This window comes from Acomys russatus, chromosome 29, assembly GCF_903995435.1.
Source record: "Acomys russatus chromosome 29, mAcoRus1.1, whole genome shotgun sequence".
NCBI classification, from domain to species: Eukaryota; Metazoa; Chordata; class Mammalia; order Rodentia; family Muridae; genus Acomys; species Acomys russatus.
Window position 1 is genome coordinate 16816990 of NC_067165.1, and position 18191 is coordinate 16835180.

At 43.1% G+C, this 18191-nt stretch overlaps 1 protein-coding gene across 1 annotated transcript; it reads right to left on the bottom strand.

Moving 5' to 3' along the window:
* Positions 1-1669: 1669 nt before the first annotated feature.
* On the bottom strand, positions 1670-6082 carry Tmco2 (transmembrane and coiled-coil domains 2). The gene is made up of 2 exons (XM_051171761.1): positions 5713-6082; positions 1670-2054 (listed from the first exon to the last, which is right to left on the bottom strand). Exons 1-2 carry the CDS (start codon positions 5953-5955, stop codon positions 1737-1739), a joined length of 561 nt encoding a protein of 186 aa, XP_051027718.1. The 5' UTR covers positions 5956-6082; the 3' UTR covers positions 1670-1736.
* Positions 6083-18191: the final 12109 nt, after the last annotated feature.

An 18191-nucleotide genomic window follows, 5' to 3' on the forward strand; every position in this document is an offset into this window, starting at 1 on the left:
GAGGCCGGGCGTGGTGGTGCATGCCTTTAATCCCAGCACTTGGGAGGCAGAGGTAAGTGGGTCTCTGAGTTTGAGGCTACCCTGGTCTACAAAAGTGAGTCCAGGATAGCCAGGACTGTTACACAGAGAAAGCCTATCTCAGAAAACCAAAGCCAGAGCTGGAGAGATGGCTCAGAGGTTAAGAGCACTGGCTGCTCTTCCAGAGGTCCTGAGTTCAATTCCCAACAACCACATGGTGGCTCACAACCATCTACAATGAGATCTGGTGCCCTCTTCTGGTGGGAAGGCGCATATGCAGGCAGAACACTGTATACATAAGTAATCTTTAAGAAAAAGAAAACAACAACAAAAGGATGTGCATACAAGGCTGAGTGTGGTGGCATACACACTTTTAATCCCAGTACTTGGGAGGCAAAACAGGAGGAACTCTTGTGAGTTGGAGGACACCCTGGTCTACATAGCAAGCTAGAGCACAAGCAAGGCTACAAGACAGCCAGGGCTACATAGAGTGTCCTTGACTTGAAAAACAAAAATAAAATCATATGTATACAATCATAGCAGGGGATAGGGGCACACACCTTTGATCCCAGTCCTCGGGAGGCAGATCATCAGGATTTCGGGACAGCCAGAGCTTCATAGTGAGAAACTGGTCGGCCCTGGTCGGCCTAGAACTCAAGGAGACCCATGGGATCCTGCATCCATAGTGCTGGGATTAAAGGTGAATGTCACTAAGTTTGACTTCTCTTCCTTTTGAAAGCCACTGAGTCCAAATGTTGTTGCCTGTATGTGTGTGGGTGTGCAAACGTGTTAGCCTACCAGTGGCCATACCACCAAAGGAAAATGACTGACTGTTTCCTGCCAATAATTCCCTAGCTAAGAATGAGGCCTGGTGAGTATCACCCCCACTACTCCAACACAACACACACACACACACACACACACAGAGAGAGAGAGACCCCCATTACTCCAACACAACATAAACACACACACACACAGACAGAGAGAGAGAAACAGAGACAGAGACAGACAGAGAGACAGAGATACAGAGACAGAGAGAGACAGAGAGAGAGAGACAGAGACCCCCATTACTCCAACACAACACAAACACACACACACACACACACACACAGAGAGAGAGAAACAGAGACAGAGAGAGACAGAGAGACAGAGAGACAGAGAGAGAAGGATTTCCAGGCCATGCTGGGCTAACTAGTAAACTCTTGCCTAAAAGAACAAAAAAACCCTACATGCTCTCCTTTGTGCAGGCTCTCACCTTCGCTCACCCAGACTGCATATGTTTCCTATGACAGAGACCAGCATAGGACAGCCTGTTCACAACACATGGCCCTCTGTGCCTTGCTTTTATTGCACTGTTTCCAATGTCTTCAGCATGAACCTCAAAGGCCCAGCCCTGATCACCCTTTCTTTTTTTTTTTCCCTCCATCTGCTTTTACTCTAGTCTGTCTATCCTGCATTTACTTGGAGGGTCCCCAAGCCTACTGAATCAGCACCCTTCCCTGTGTGTGCCAGGCCAGAGACTTGCCACAGACCCCATCCTTGGAGACATTGCCAACTCTCATTACCCCACATTGCCCACCGCACACAAAGTCACTGGTCCCTGCTGTAGGCGGGGAGCCAGCTCTTTGCGGAGTGATTTCAATATATTTCTCTAGTTTATTGATACACAACTGCACATGTAAGGGAAGCAGTGCTTTTCTGCAGAAGGCTGGAGTCCGTCACATTTCAGATGTAGAAGTAAACCCTGATGTGGGCAAGGGACTCTGGCAGTCGGAGCAGCTGCAGTACGGCTCAGAGGAGCAGTCCCGCTTCACGGCAGGTCTCTGGGTGACGATCATCCCCTCCAGGTCCTTCACTTTGTTTTCCACCACCTGAAGCTTTTTCAGAATTTTTTCTTGCAGACCCAATGACAGGAAGATATTACTCTTGTCTGGAATCTGTTGACCATTTCCTTCTGGGTTGGCTAGCAAAGCCTGAAAAAAGTCTGAGCCCTTCTTGTAAAGTTGATAGAGCGTGATCACAAACACCACAACTTTCTAAAAAAAAAAAAAAAAAAAAGACGAGCGTTACTTGGTCATGCGTGAAATGTCACAGCTACAGACCCCAAACAAAAGGAAGACGTCTTAGGAAGCACAATCGCATTCCCAAGCCAAGCTCTTAATTTTGTTTTAAAAAAGACATACTTTGCCGGGCGGTGGTGGTGCATGCCTTTAATCCCAGCACTCGGGAGGCAGAGGCAGGCGGATTGTGTGAGTTCGAGGCCAGCCTGGTCTACAAAGTGAGTCTAGGAGAGCCAAGGCTACACAGAGAGACCCTGTCTCGAAAAACCAATGTGTGTGTGTGTGTGTGTGTGTGTATATATATATATATATATATATATATATATATATATATATACACTTTTTTATTTCCTGTGTATGAGTACTTTGCTTGCATGTATGTAAACATACCACTTACATCTCCTGGAACTGAAGTTACAGATGGTTGTGAGCTGCTATGTGGGTTCAAAGCTGGGTTCCTGACAGACTAGCCAGTGATCTTAACTTTACTGAGCCATCTTCCACCCTTCCTACTTTTAATTTTTTGATCACCATCACACTTACAAACTAAAGTGGTAACAGGTCAGGGATTTAATTTGGGTTCTGTATCAGAAGTTAGCTTGCCAGTTCACGAGTTACTCATGCAGGGGAACCCAGGACTTGACACACCCGAGTAGATACCTTCCAGCTTGGACTCTGTCAGTGTTCAAGGCCACAGATTGAAACCCATGAAGCCCAGGACTGGGATCCAAGAGTTCCCCCAAGTATAGAGGTCTAAAAAGCAGATTTCCTGGTTGTGCTGGATAGTTTTATGTCAACTTGACACAAGCTAAAATCATCTGAGAGGAGGGAATCTCGACTGAGAAAATGCCTCCATAAAATGGGGCTATAGTCAAGCCCGTAGGTCATTTTCTTTTTCTTTTTCCTTCTTTCTTTTTCTTTTTGTTTTGTTTTGTTTGTTTATTTGTTTTTGAGACAGGGTTTCTCTGTGTAGTTTTGGCTGTCCTGGACTCACTTTGTAGACCAGGTTGGCCTCGAACTCACAGAGATCCACCTGCCTCTGCCTCCTGAGTGCTGGGATTAAAGGCCTATGGCCATGCCTGGCTCTAGTCATTTTCTTAATTGGTGACTGACAGGGAAGGGCCCAGTCCTGTTGTGGGTGAGGCCACCCCAAAGCTGGTCCTAGGTTCTCTAAGAAAGCAGGCTGAGCAAGCCATTGGAGAGCAAGCCAGTAAGCAGCGCCCCTCCATGGCTTCTGCATCAGTGCCTGCCTCCAGGTTCCTGCCCCGTTTGAGTGCCTGCCCTAACTTCCTTTCATAGTGAACAGTGATGTGGAAGTGTGAGCCAAATAAACCGTTTCCTCCCAGGTTGCTTTGGGTGTGGCGTTTCATCACAGTGATAGCAGCCCTAAAATACTGGTCATGGAAAAATTGCTTTAATATATTACAACAGATTCAACGAGACTTTTTCTCCCTTATAGCAATCAGCACTGCTTATCGAACGCACGTGGGCTATGCGTAATACACATTCTCTATCCTTTATGCCTCTTAATAACTCAATAAGGCAGCACTTGTAGCAAGCCAGTTTTACAGATGAGGAAACTGGAGTGCAGGGTAAATGACTGATCTCAGATCAGAGCAGATAGTTCACAAAAATGTATACCAAGCAGCCTGACCCCTGAACCCACACACTTACTTACTCTACTGTATTGCTCCTTTTTGTTTGTGCACCTTTCCCTCCAACTTTCTCTCTTTTTCTTTTTAGAGATAGGCTCTCCTGTATCCCAGGCTGACCCCCCCCCCCCAACTTGCTCTGTAGCCAAGGATGAGCTTGGATTTTCTGTCACCCTTCCTAAGGATGGAATTACATCCATGCATCAGCACTCCTGTGTTTTTGCCGGACGTGTCCAAGAGTCCAGTATCTCTCTGATTGTACTGAACCAGAAAGTCTGTGTTCTTACCTTACACGCTTATTAGATAACTGAAACCTGCCAATATGTGTGTGTGCGCCTGTGTTGATTCCTTATGTTTATTTGTTGGATTCTGTTATGTGACCTTTTGAACAAAAACCAAGTTTGAAATCCCAACTCTAACAAAGCCATATGAACTTGGGCAGGAACCAAGTTACCCCACTTCCAAAGTAGGCATGATAAGCTGTCCTGCCTATTATGCAGGGCTTTCTGAAGTCAAACTTGAACGTTATGTTCAACCACGATCCCTAAATGAAAAAGAAAGGAAAGCTATACAGTTATCTGGTAATAGCTCCTCTGAAAGCCCCCAGGATTATCTATAATTCCAACATTTGGTGAATGGAATGAGGAAGACAAGAAGTCCAAGGTTAAACCGGGCATGGTGGCACACACCTTTAATCCCAGCACTCAGGAGGCAGAGACAGCAGATCGCTGTGAGTTCGAGGCCAGCCTGGTCTACAGAGTGAGTCCAGGACAGGCAAGGCTACACAGAGAAACCCTGTCTTGAAAAACAAACAAGAAGTTCAAGGCTAGCTTTCACTATCTGGTGAATCTGAGGTCAGCCTAAACTATAGGAATCCTTCTTGACAAAATGAAACAAAAGCCCTCTTTAAATTCTGTCTCCTTAAATTTCCACGGAGCCTCCATGCACCCCACTTTCCTCATTTCTCATGTGAAAATAAACTCTATTTCAAGGAATTATTAAGATTTCCCAGCCAGGCATGGTGGCCATGCCTTTAATCCCAGCACTCAGGAAGGCAGAGGCTGGCAGATCGATGTGAGTTCAAGGCCAGCCTAGTCTACAGAGTCCAGGACAGGCAGGGGTACACAGCGAAATCCTGTCTCAGAAAACAAACAAATTCCCAAAACAACAGAAACGAAAGAGATTTCCCTTAACACCAAGGACCATGTTATAAATGAGCTATTATTATTATTATTGAAGGTTGAACAGAATTATACAAACCCCAAATGTTTCTTATACTCTTAGTGTGTTAAATTCCTATTCCCCTAAGGAACCCCTGTGTGTTTCTGGGGTCTTAGTTTGTTAGAACACAGTAAAGAAAGGTACTGGGATAATTTAACTCACACAGTTACCTATCAGTTAAAGAGAAACAGCAGAAAAATTCAAATCAATGGCAGTAAGAATAAAACACACACATAAGAGACTGGTTGTCCTGCACTGCTCATCCTATGAACATGGTTGGCTCTCAGAGACAAATGATCAATTAAGTTTGAGCTCAGGTGACTGTCTCAAGTGATAAACTTGTCCAAATCTATCTTATAATAGAGACAAGCCAAACACCATTGTGAGGAAGAGCATTTTTATGCTCACAACCTAATTGGTGGAGGTTTTCAAGGATAGTGTAGTTTCAACCAACTCAAGAGAGACAATGGCTCACCCCACCCCCATCCATTCCATAGACTTTTAAAAATGGGTAGCAGCAATATGGAAGTGAAATAACCAAAATTCTCATTAGTCAGAAATGGAGGCAGACAATTGTCTCAGCCCTCTGGGGAGAGAGTTTAGGGTGAAGGCTTAATGAAGCAGGAGGATCACAGATTTGAAGATAGCCTCATTTTATGACATGTTCAAGACCAGCCTAAGCTACCACCCTGTCTTAGAACAATAAAACCCAACAAGCACCCCCGGGGGAAAATACTTAAATTTCTCTCTAGGAATACAACCTGGATTGACCGCACACTTCGTTTCCATAAGGCGAATAATCCAATCACCAACAAAATCAAAAAGGAGACCGCTAGGATGATTTGCACTGCTGGTGCGAGGTTGTCTAGTACCCCCAAGTTGGTTGGCTGAGGCACATTAGTCTCTCCCATAAAGGTTGCTTGTAACCAATTCCATACTGAGCTGCGAGCAAGGGCATTTAAGAGGTTGTCCCAGGAAGAGCTTGTGGCTGGAGATGTTGGCATTTTAAAAACAGCAGCTCCTGGAACTACATGTGTAGAGGCTTCAGGAATCTAAGCATGAATTAGGGAGAGTGGGTAGGCAGTTGAGGTGCTCTGGAGCCATTGTGAGCAATGTTTTGTGATGTCACCATTCTGAAGGCTCAGCCTCCTCCCACTCAACAGTGACCTTTCTCACTCAAGAGCAAGCAAGCACAGGCCTGTGGTTTTTTGTTTTTTGTTTTTTTTTGTTTTTTTGGTTCATTCGTGCTGTTTTCTCTGATCTCTAGCCAGTCTTGGTTTGGGCACAGCAGTCAGCCTTGTCTGATATAGCACCAATATCATTGGAAATGGGGACATTTGGGGCCCGGAATGTAGCTCACTTGGTAGTGTTCTTGCCTACTACACATGAAGGTCAACGTTTGGCCCTAAGCACCACAAAAACAGGTCATGGTAGCTGTCCTAATTAGGCTTCTATTGCTGTGGGAGACATGATCACAAGCAACTTGCAGTGGAAAGGGGTTATTTTACCTAATAGATTGTAGTCCATGACCCAGGGAAGCCAGGGCATGAGGCAGAGGCCATGAGCAATGCTGTTTACTAGCTTTCTCTTCGTGGCTTGCTCAGCCTGCTTTTTCATTTTTTAAAATGTATATGGGCATTGTGCACCATGTACTTGCATAGGCCAGAAGAGGGCATTGGACTGCCTGGCACTGGAGTTACAGACACTTAAGCCACCATGTAGCTGCTGGGAATCCTTCAGCTGAGTCCTTTAGACAAGCAGCTAGTGTTCTTAAGGGCTGAGCTATCTATCTCTCCACCCCTCAGGCTGCTTTCTTATATAACCCAGGACCACTTGCCAAGGGGTGGTATTTTTCACTGTAGCCTGGGCTCTTCCACATCAATCTGATTTCCACATCAATCAGATAGATTCTCTCTGCTGACAAAATAAGCCAATTAAAGCTAAATTTAAAGTATAAAGGCAGGCTTAATGGGGACTGCCCTCAGGCAGGTTTAAGGAAGTCAACATGCAGAGGGAGACGGAGGGGAAGTGGGAAGAAAGAACGTGCAGCAGAGAGGCAGAGGGAGTGAGGGAGAAAGAAGGAGAGAGGGAGAGAGAGAGAGAGAGAGAGGAGGAGAGAGAGAGAGAGAGAGAGAGAGAGAGAGAGAGAGAGAGAGAGAGAGAGAATATGAGAATATGAATGTTTGGATTATGGGATTATATAGTGAAGAGCCTTTGGGTGAGAGTTCAACGTAAGGGTGAGAATAATCCAGCCCATGACTGTAGCAGGTAGGGACTGAGAAATGCTGGGAGATCCTGGAGGCCAGGTCTGCTTCTGAAATCCAACACAAATCATCAAGAAAATGTCCCCAGACTTAGCTACAGTCAGCTTGATAGTGGTATTTTCTCAGTTGAGATGTCTTCTACCCCAATAACCCAGCTTGTTTCAAGTTGGAAAACAACAAAACAAAACACTACAAACAAACAAAACCAACCCCCACCCCCACCCCCATCAAAACTAGCCAATATACAATCCCAGTGTTAAAGAAGGTGGATCTAAACTTCAAAGGCATCCTGGGATACACAAAGATGACAAGGCCAGAGAAGGCTACACGAGACCCAGGCTCAAAACAACAAAATATGAATACTGTTGCAGAAGAAGTGGTTTTTACAATTCAGCTTTATTTAAATTTAAATAGCTGCATGAGCATTTCTTAGAGAGTGTCCATACAGAACCTCGCCAGTGCTTCCACAGAGGGCAGCAGCTGAGAAAGCCCAAGCCCATTAAGGCTGAGTGGGATCTGGAGATATAAGATTTAGAAAGGGCTTTTGTTAGGAGCACAGAGGTCATTGTGCTCACAGAGAAGCATTATGCATTTGTTTGCTTGATTTTTTTTTCAAATATCTTTTGCTTTTCCCTAATAAAGGGAATAATTCAATATCAATGGTCCCCTCATAGGAGGAAAAAAAAAAAAAAATCAAAATGAGCCTAACTTCTAGTACAGAAATAATCACGCCAGGATGTAAAGCAAAAAGTTGTTGCTGTTTAGGCTTCCAAAGGTGACTGTTTAATTAATGCTTAAACGAATGCTTAATTTTCATAGTAAATAAACTAAAAGAGCAAAATTCATTATTTTGAACCATATCATTGGGCACCTCCCTCCCCCTTTTTTTTTTTTGAGACAAGGTTTCTCTGTGTAACAGCCCTGGCTGTCCTGGAACTCACTTGGTAGATCAGGCTGGCCTTGAACTCACAGAGAGTAGCCTGCCTCTGCTGTCCGAATGCTGAGACTAAAAGCCACCACACCAGGCCTTTGAGTGCACTCTGATCTGTTTATCACTACTGAGGCTTATTAATGTGGTTGCTCAGGCAGTGCTCACAGAACCAATCTCTTATTGATAAAGAACTTAGAAAATTGTTTTTCTGGTAAATAAAATGTAGACAAATTATTTGTTCCATTCTGTCAATAATTGACAGGTTACATTAACATGTTACTTGGGCTCTGTAAAAAAATGATTCTCTTTTTAAGACTTTACAAAAATACCCCATGGTATTGCCCAAAGTTACATCTTAAAATTCCATAGAGATTGCTTTTTAATACTTTTATAGATGGCTCTCGAGAAGGCCAAAAGGCTGGACATGGTGGCACATTCTGTAATCCCAGCACTTGGGAGGCAGAGACAGGTAGATCTCTGTGAGTTCAAGGACAGCCTGGTCTATGAAGTGAGTTGAGCACAGCCAGGGCTACACAGAGAAACCCTGTCACAACCAACAACAACAACAAACCCAAAAACCAAAAACAAAACAAAAAACTTGAGGCAGGCGGATCGCTGTGAGTTCAAGGCCAGTCTGGTCTGCCAAGTGAGTCCAGGGCACCCAAGGCTTTGCAGAGAAATCCTGTCTTGACTGCCCCGCCTCAACAAAAAGCCAGCCTGCCCCAATCAGGCAAAAAAAAAAAAAAAAAAAAAAAAAATAATAATAATAAAAAATCTAATCTTATTGAAACCTGACAGTAATTCTGCATAGCTGGCCTTCTGTCTTTAGAAAACACTAGCAGGAAAAATCTTTGTAAGAGAAGCCAGGAACAGTTATGGCTCTTATTGGAAAAAGGCAGCACATATAAAATTTCTTAGTCCTGGGGCTGAAGAGATGGCTCAGTGGTTAAGAGCACTGATTGCTCTTCCAGAGGACCCGAGTTCAATTTCCAGCACCCACATGGTGGCTCAGGACCACTGAGATCTGATGCCCTCTTCTGGTGTGTAGACCTAAATAAATAATTGTTGAAAAAATGGCTAAACAAACAAACAAACAAGACTTCTTAGTCCTAGTGAGCCTGTTAATCCCAGTTGGTGAGAATAAGACCACTACCACAATTTGAGTCAAATTTGAAGAAAGCTTGATTTTATTGGGTGCACCCAAGAGCTGGCCAGCAATTGCCTTCTACATCAGGCTAAAGAGAGCAGCCCCGAAACCATTTCTTGAGCCCCCCCCCTTTTTTTCTTGGGCCTCTCCTAAGGAGTAAAATCACTAGTATTTGCAAAGCAGGTTTACAGAAGGGAGACAGGAAAGCAATAAGGAGATACAGGGGCTGGAGAGATGGCTCAGAGGTTAAGAGCACTGTCTGTTCTACCCTGAGTTATTACAGCTTCTTGGTGGTTTTAAATCTGCCACTATGCAGTAGACACCACGTTGGCCCTCTTGCGCCAACCACGTGACCCCTAGCTTCCCCCGGCTGCCCTGGCCCTTCCCCCTTCCACTTCAGGTGTGCCTAGGATTCAGTGGATATGCGCATGCGCGGGCCCCTACTCCCTAAGCCCCACCTGCCCAAAGGCAGGCTAGGGAAGGCTAGGGGCCAAGTTAATCTTCTCCAGGCATTGACCAGGGACTGGCAGCTGTGTTAACTCAGTATTGTGCCCTGGTTCTAAATGTTTCTTATTTCAAAGTTATAAAGGTCTATTCAGATTAACAAAATGAATGCTGTTTCTCCCACGGGGCTCCTGCAAGCTTCCTGGTCAACGGATCCTGTATAATGGTCTGCTGTATTAACATTCATTTGTTTAAAATGTTAAAATTTAAATCAATGCCTTAAACCATATTTAAGCTACAATTCTAAATATGATATTATTGGTCATACAAAAACTATTTTGAAAAAACAAAAACAAACAAAAAACCTGTTCTGTTCTCTTTTATGGATTGTGTTTATGTTTCTAAGGCTCCAGTTTAACAAGGATAAAGCCTAAACTCCTAGCTTTAATTGTTAAGGTATTATAAATGATCAAGTCCTTTAACATGTTCAAAAATGTATTTTAGTTAAGCTAAAAAATGTAATGAATTATATTTTCAAGATCAAGTATAGAATGAGATCATAACATTCTATTTTGTGTTTACAAACTATAGTTTAGAGCAGATAACTAGATACAAAGATGGCTTAACTCAAATATGCTAACCCTCAAACTTGTCAGAGATCTGCTGAATATGGCATTTAACATGTGTAAATTTATTATAAAAACAGAGATTCCCAGATCATAACAGTCTCATGTCTCAGAAGATTTGGACCCAAGGGCAGGTGACTTCAAACCTGGATTGTGGTTTCTGGCCACAGAGCAAAACTGCTCCCAATATCTGCTATGTATCAGCCTGTGGGCAAACTGGACACCTGGAGAGTCATTGTCTCACATTGCTGAACAGAAGGTGAGGTCAGTCTCTTCCATGTTCACCTTCCACAGAAACAGCCTCTCGTCCTCTGTGCCTGATGAATGACTGTCTCTGCCCATGGTGCCATGCTGCCACAGGAGACAACTGGGACACTATTTACTGGGATATGACTAACTAGTCACCTCTGTCATTGTTATTAATACATAGATTCCTTTAGGCTACAGTGTATCCTTCTCAGGTCTCTGATCACATTGACGGCTAAGCTGATGTTAGCTTGATAGCTAGTCAACTCAATATCCAGTTAAAACTATATAGATGTTAGATCTCTTGTTTAAAAAGACAAACAGGTTTGTCTTACTCACAGACCTCAGGTTAAAGATAAGTAGGCTTCAGATACCTTCCTAGCCCTCTTCATATGCAGGAGACCAGACCAAACTTTTAACTGTCAGGTCTAGATGCAAGAAAGTATTGGAGGATCCAAGAAGGTGTTTTAAGGTTGATACACACATGAATGTTAGAAGGCCTAAGAATGTGTTTTAAGTTGGTAAATGCAAGCTATAAATGTCAACATACCTAAAAGGATGGTTTATTTCTTCCTGTTGCTATGCTATTGTATTAACCGTTCAAAGTATTGACACTGATCGATGGAGCTATGACGTATTAATCTAATTATGGCGAAACATTCCACTGTATGACGCCATCATAGTTCCAAGCCCAAGATTTTAAATTTCCTTTTGTTTGTCTTTTTCTTAAAATGTCTGTCATTGTACTCTTCATGTCTTAACATAAAGCTCTTTTCCCAAGCCTCTACTACGCTGTATGCCGACTGCCTTTTCCTACAATGTGTGTTTCACTGCAGATTTCAAACAGTGGTGATGCTAAATTTATCTCCCTTTATGAACTCAAAATGATTCTTGTAAGCTACAGGAAATCCATCCCTCAGGTCAAATGGAGTCCACATAAGTACTGTCAACCCAAAGCCTAAGGTTCTCACCTATCGCCTATCTCTGAGGGTGAGACCCCCCCCCCCCTTTTCACTGGTTTTGGGACTCCCCCAGTTACCACCTATCTGCACCCAACACCAGCTGACAACCCTAGTCTGCATGACTGGCTGTTTCTTCTCGTTAACCTACAACTAGGACTTCTTTTTGTTTGTTTGTTTGGTTTTTCAAGACAGGGTTTCTCTGTGTTAGCCTTGGCTGTCCTGGACTCTCTTTGTAGACCAGGCTGGCCTCGAACTCACAGCAATCCATCTGCCTCTGCCTCCTGAGTGTTGGGATGAAAGGTATGTGCCACCACGCCCAGCTAGGACTTTTTTCACTGGGGGAAACCACTGCTTCCACTACCACTGTTTCTGCTTCTGCTGCTGCTGCCACCGCCCATAAAAACCAGTCCATTCACTGTTTCTCCAGGCTCTTCTGGGATGCCTTCTGAGAATCTCAAATCCCTACACCCACGTTAAGGGCTTCTAAGCCTACACGCCTCTGCAACCAAACTTGGACAGATCCAAAACTAAACTGTTTCAATTATTGCCAGCAATCGGGTAAATGGAAGAAAGCTCCCATATCCAGACCTTTTCTTTGCTCTCCCAAAACTTTCATGTCTCTTTCCTTGTTCTCAAACCTTTTCTCTTTGCTCTCCCAAGAGTTCGAATGTACACCTAACGTGAATTTCCTCCCTAACCTACCAACTTTGTCTTCTGCCCACATATATGTTACAGTATCCTGCTAGACCTCCTACATCTGGGACATTATCAAAGCAGCTACCCACATGTGCTTTCGCCCAACCTCAGAAAGCATGCCACCTGGGCCTGCACTGTTCCTCGTAGCTGGACCTGCATTGCCCTTCCCAGCTGCAGATGTTCTCAGACCCTGGACAGCAAATCAACAGACTGTTCTTCCAGAACCTGGCCAACATTTCAGCCTTTTAACCCCCCCATCACTGCCCTACTGTCAGCAGGAAGTAGTTAAGACAATTACTTTGCCCCTTATCCATTTACAAAAGGCTGAAATGGTGTGCTCCAGACCCGGGACAGACAGCTCCAGGTTCTCCCAGCACTCCTCGGTCTCTATCTGCTGCAGGACATGGCTGACATAGCCTGCCCTCTACCCTGAACTCTCAGAGCAGAATTTTTCCTTTCCCTTCACTATATAATCTGGACACTTTGTTGCTATTGTTTTTTCTCTCTCTCTTTTCCCCTTACATGGCAGCCAAAAGTTGCTTCCAATGAGCCTGCATTTATATACTTTAACTTACCTTATATAAAAACAATCCAACATTCCTCATTTTTTAATTATAGGAAAAGGTAGGAATGTTAGGATTCTGCTTCAGTCTGCCTACCTATGATGTCATTGCTTATCTGCCACGGGGGTGTGGCCCTGCCCAGGGCCATATAAAAGGACAAACTATCCATGTGGCCACCTCTCTCTCTCCTCTCTCCCTCCCTCTCTCTCTTCTTCTTACTCTTCCTGTCTCAGTCTCTCTCTCTCTCTCTGGGGTACCCCTCCCCCCTTTCCTTCTCTCCCCATGCTCATTTAATAAACCTCATATAACATAGTCTCTGAGGCTTGTATCTATCATTCTCATGTGTGTGTGTGTGTATGTGTGTGTGTGTGTGCGCACGCGCTCACATGTAGTTTGTAAAGGAGTTTCTATGTAGGCACACTTTGCTTTAATTTGCACCTGGAATTGGATTGATTAGATTGACTGGTGCTTGGAAACCTTTTCCCAAATTGTACTATTTTAAATACGCTGACAATGAACCACCTAGCATTAGATTCCCTGAAGCCTGATCCAGGTTTATGAAGTCGATCTGCACTGGGTTTTATTCTTAGCTCTTCACTGGGTTTGCTTCCCTGTATGACACCCAAAAAGACCCCTCAGGCCTTTTGATAAATGTAGAAAATAGTTATTTCTAAGAAATTGTGTAGAATTCCTTTCTTTTTGCTTTGTTTTTTTGAGACAGAGTTTCTCTGTGTAGCCTTGGCTGTCTTGGACTCACTTTATAGACCAGGCTGGTCTCGAACTCACAGAGATCCTCTTGCCTCTGCCTCCCCTTGCTGGGATTACAGGCTTATGCCACCACACCTGGCTGAATATGTTTCTTTTCTTGGGTCACTTTTAAAAAGTTTTTTATTAAATATCTCAGCACTTGGGAGGCAGAAGCAAGAAGATCGCTGTAAGTTCGAGGCCAGCCTGGTCTACAAAGGGAGTCCAGGACAGCCAAGGCTACACAGAGAAACCCTGTCTGGAAAAAAAGGTTTTTATTAGCATATGTTAATTATTTGTGATAATGGCCTTCACTTCCTGTCTCCTTTTTTCACATATGTGTGCCTCATTTCCTTATGTGCTTATATAGCATTATGAGATCAGTTACTTCCTGCCTCGTACCTCTCTGACCAGCAAGGTACCCAAAAGGGTTTCATGAGTTAAGGCAGTTCACATACAAATTGAATAGATTGTGAGGCCAGATTAGGAGGACAGTGAGAGTGCTTGTTTTGGCAGCACAGTAAAGTGATCAGAATAGGATTATAGCCTCATCCAAGGATGACGTGCAAACTTGTGAAGTGTTCCATATTTTGAAACACAAGACAAACAAGAATCCAAGACTTCGCAACAAGAGGAAGAAGAACACAGAGAGGAGTCAGTTGGGGGCTGGAGAGATGATGGCTCAGGGCATCAGAGCACTGGCTGCTTTTCCAGAGGGCCTGCTTTCCATTCTGAGTGTGCACATGCAGGCTTCAACCATTTGTAACTCCCATTCCAAAGGACCTGACTCCCTGTCCTGGCTCCTACACACGATACACAGATACACAGGTAGGCAACACACACACTATGTTTTAATATATATATTTATGCAATATATATTTTTTTATATAATAAAAATAAAATGTTTACTATTTTCTTTCTTTCTTTTTTAGTTTTTCAAGACAGGGTTTCTCTGTGTAGCCTTGGCTGTCCTGGACTCACTTTGTAGACCAGGCTGGCCTCGAACTCACAGGGATCCGCCTGCCTCTGTCTCCTGAATGCTGGGATTAAAGGCGTGCGCCAGCACTGCTCAGAGAACTATTTTCACTAAAATAAAGTTAATATACTAAAAAAAGGGTCACTTATGATAAATATTGTTACTGGTTAAATCTTGTCTGACATACAAGTAGAAATGTAAACATGGTAGGCTCCACTTTCTTCATTCTAGTTGTCAGGGACAAAGAGCAAGAACAGAGAGGGGGTAATAAAGGAGGTGCTTGTCTCCGCAGCAGGGCAAGAGGAAATTGGATCTATGCTGCTGCTGCACACGGAGTGTGTATTCCAGAGCAAAATGGCTGAAGCATCTGTAACAGGGCCCCAGACCGCAGCACCACTGACTCCATGATGGAAGTGCGAGTCAGGCCATAAAACTCAGCACGAAGACAGCATCACCTGCCAAAACTGAAAACAAAGTCCCAAGCCATCAAAGTCCAGAGTTATGGGAAAGTCTCTAAATGCACTAACCTTGCTTTTTAGCTTCTTAGTAGTTCCACTTCCGGCTAACTGTTTTTGTTAAGTGAAATATGTCAACCCAGCTCATGGCTTTTGTGTGTAAAGGTTCACCCTGAGAAAGGCTTGGGGCTATACTTGGATCCAGAACACCCAGTATAATCACCACTAGCTAATAACTTTCTATTGGCTTAAACCCATATCCAAGCAGTTTCCTCAAGTGGATACCCCCTCAACAGGATTTAGAAGAGACTGGTAAGTTAATTCAGTCTACAAGGGACTGACCACAGCCAGGGTCAGACCACAGGAAGGAATAACCAAGACAAGACCTGAGGATATGACTGCAACCGGTCAAGCACGGGTCTGACACCATTAAAGAATGGTGGTACACGAGAAACGGGAGAAATGGCTCAGCATGTCAAGTGACTTCATGCGCAGGTTTGGTGATCTCAGTATGATTCCCAGAGCCACATAAAGGTGTAAAGAGAGAACTGAATCCACACAGTTGTCATCCGGCCTCCACATATGCTCTGTGGCTCCTATGTACCCCTCCCCCACAACAATACTTTATTTTTGGAAAAGAACCACGCCAGCACACCTGTAATTTCAGCACTTGGGAGGGTGAGGCAGGAGGACTGTCGAGAATAGTCACAGATTGTCCAACTTTTCCGTAAGTGGGACACAATAGGTGTTGGTCTTATCAACAGCCCGACCTTTAAAACGGCTCACCAATAAGCCTGTGTGGGCGGCTCAATGACCTACGATAAAAGGAAAATTACAGGCACTCGAACAGCTGGTACAGGAGCAGCTAAATACTCAACACATTGAGGAATCCACCAGCCGGTTGAATTCCCCTGTTTTTGTTATTAAAAAAGAAATCAGAGGGCTAGAGAGATGGCTCAGAGGTTAAGAGCACCACCGCCTGCTCTTCCAGAGGTCCTGAGTTCAATTCCCAGCAACCACAAGGTGACTCACAACCATCTATAATGGGATCTGGTGCCCTCTTCTGGCCTGCAGGCATAAAGCACTCATATACATCAAATAATAAATAAATAAATAAATAAATAAATAAATAAATAAATAAATACACCTTTAAAAAATCAGGAAAATGGAGAATGTTAACAGATTTTTTTTTTTTTTTTTTTTTTTTTTTTTGTTTTTCGAGACAGGGTTTCTCTGTGTAGCCTTGGCCATCCTGGACTCACTTTGTAGACCAGGCTGGCCTCGAACTCACAGCGATCCGCCTGCCTCTGCCTCCTGAGTGCTGGGATTAAAGGCGTGCGCCACCACGCCCGTCTAAGAATGTTAACAGATTTAAGAGCCATAAATAAGATGATTCAGCCAATGGGCTCGCTTTGGCCTGGAATCCCATTGCCTTCTTTATTACGTAAGTCATAGCCTTTGGTAGTAATTGATTTAAAAGATTGTTTTTTCACCATCCCTTTGCATGAGCATGATAGAGAAAGGTTTTTTTTTCTCAGTGACAACTTATAATAATAGTATTTCAATAAAGAGATTATCATTGGAAAGTCTTACCACAAGGAATACTAAACAGTCCTACCTTATGCCAATATTTTGTGTTATAAATAATTCATAAACAGTTCCCCAATCTAAAACTTACCATTATATAGATGATATCTTATTGGCTAATTCAGATGCAGATACCTTGGGAAAAATGTTTGATGAAGTAAAGGGAAACTTGCTTTGCTGGAGATTACAAATTGCTCCTGAAAAAGCAAGAAGAGATTCTATAATTATCTAGGATATAAGATAAGTTACAGAAAATTCGATTGCAGAAAGTACAAATCAGGAGAGACCAATTACAAACTCTTAATGATTTTCAAAATTGCTGGGAGATATAAACTGGCTACAGTCAATAATTGGATTAACTACTCAAGAGCTAATTCATTTACCTCAAACCTTACAAAGTGATAAGAACTTAAATAGTCAAAGAAAAAATTTCAGCTGAAGCTGAGAGGGAATTCTCTGGTGGAAAAGAAATTACAGGATGCACATGTGGATCATTTGGGTCCAAAGCTGTATTATATTTGGTTATTTTGTCTTCTACTCATTCTCCCACGGGAATTCTTATGCAGAGAGAAGATAATATGTCAGAATGAATATTTTTAGCACACAAATAAAGTAAAAAAAATAATAAAGACCTATATAGAAAAATTTTCTGAATAGATTCTGAGAGGAAAAATGAGACTTTGTCAATTAGCAGGAATAGACCCAGCAGAAATTGTGGGGTACCCTTTACTAATGCTGAAATTGCCTCATTATGGGAAGAAAATGAACACTGGCAAAGAGCTTGCAGTAATTTTTTTGGGAGAGAGTGACAACAAATGTCCCAAAGCAAGAGACTTCAATTTATAAAGAGAACTAATTGGATTCTCGCTCATATAGTAAAAGGGACACCAATTTCTGGAACACCTACATTCTATACTGATAAAAATAAATCAGGAAAGGCAGCTTATAAGTCAGGAAAAATAAGTAAAGTGGGTCCTACAATTCAGTTCAAAAATCAGTTTGTTAGGGTTCAGGAATTATTGCATACTGATCACTTGAACACCAGACTGAGATTCAGACTGTGACACTGGTAAAAAGAACCGAAGTCTGAATTCGGGTATTAGACTGTGACATTGGTCCATTTCTAAGGCAGAGTTTTTATAAGAAAAACTGTAACCAGGTAACAAGAAGGCAGCCAGGTTGGAAGCAAGGAGGAGGGTATCATTACATCATTTTGACCAGTTAAACACAAGGTTTTGTTCTGAACACAATATAACCAGGTGGCTAGACAAAGCATTTTAAGCTGATTGGCTAGGATTTAGGATAGGAGAGTTTTTGGGAGCTTTCCAGCTCTCTGGGAGTCAGGAACATGACAGGATATTGCGGCCTTAACTCTAACAGAACATACATTGATCTTTAACTCAATCAGAACATGCATTTATCGTCTATTGTTTTATTCTCAGCTGCAAGCATTGAACCTCTCTGGTTTTGGGCACCTAGGGCCTGAGAACTTGAACTTAATTTCAACTTATAACCAAAATGGAGACTTGGAGTTAAAATGGTTTCTAATATGCTAAGAGCTGTTGTTGACAGAGGAGCTATAATCATGTTAGAAACAGT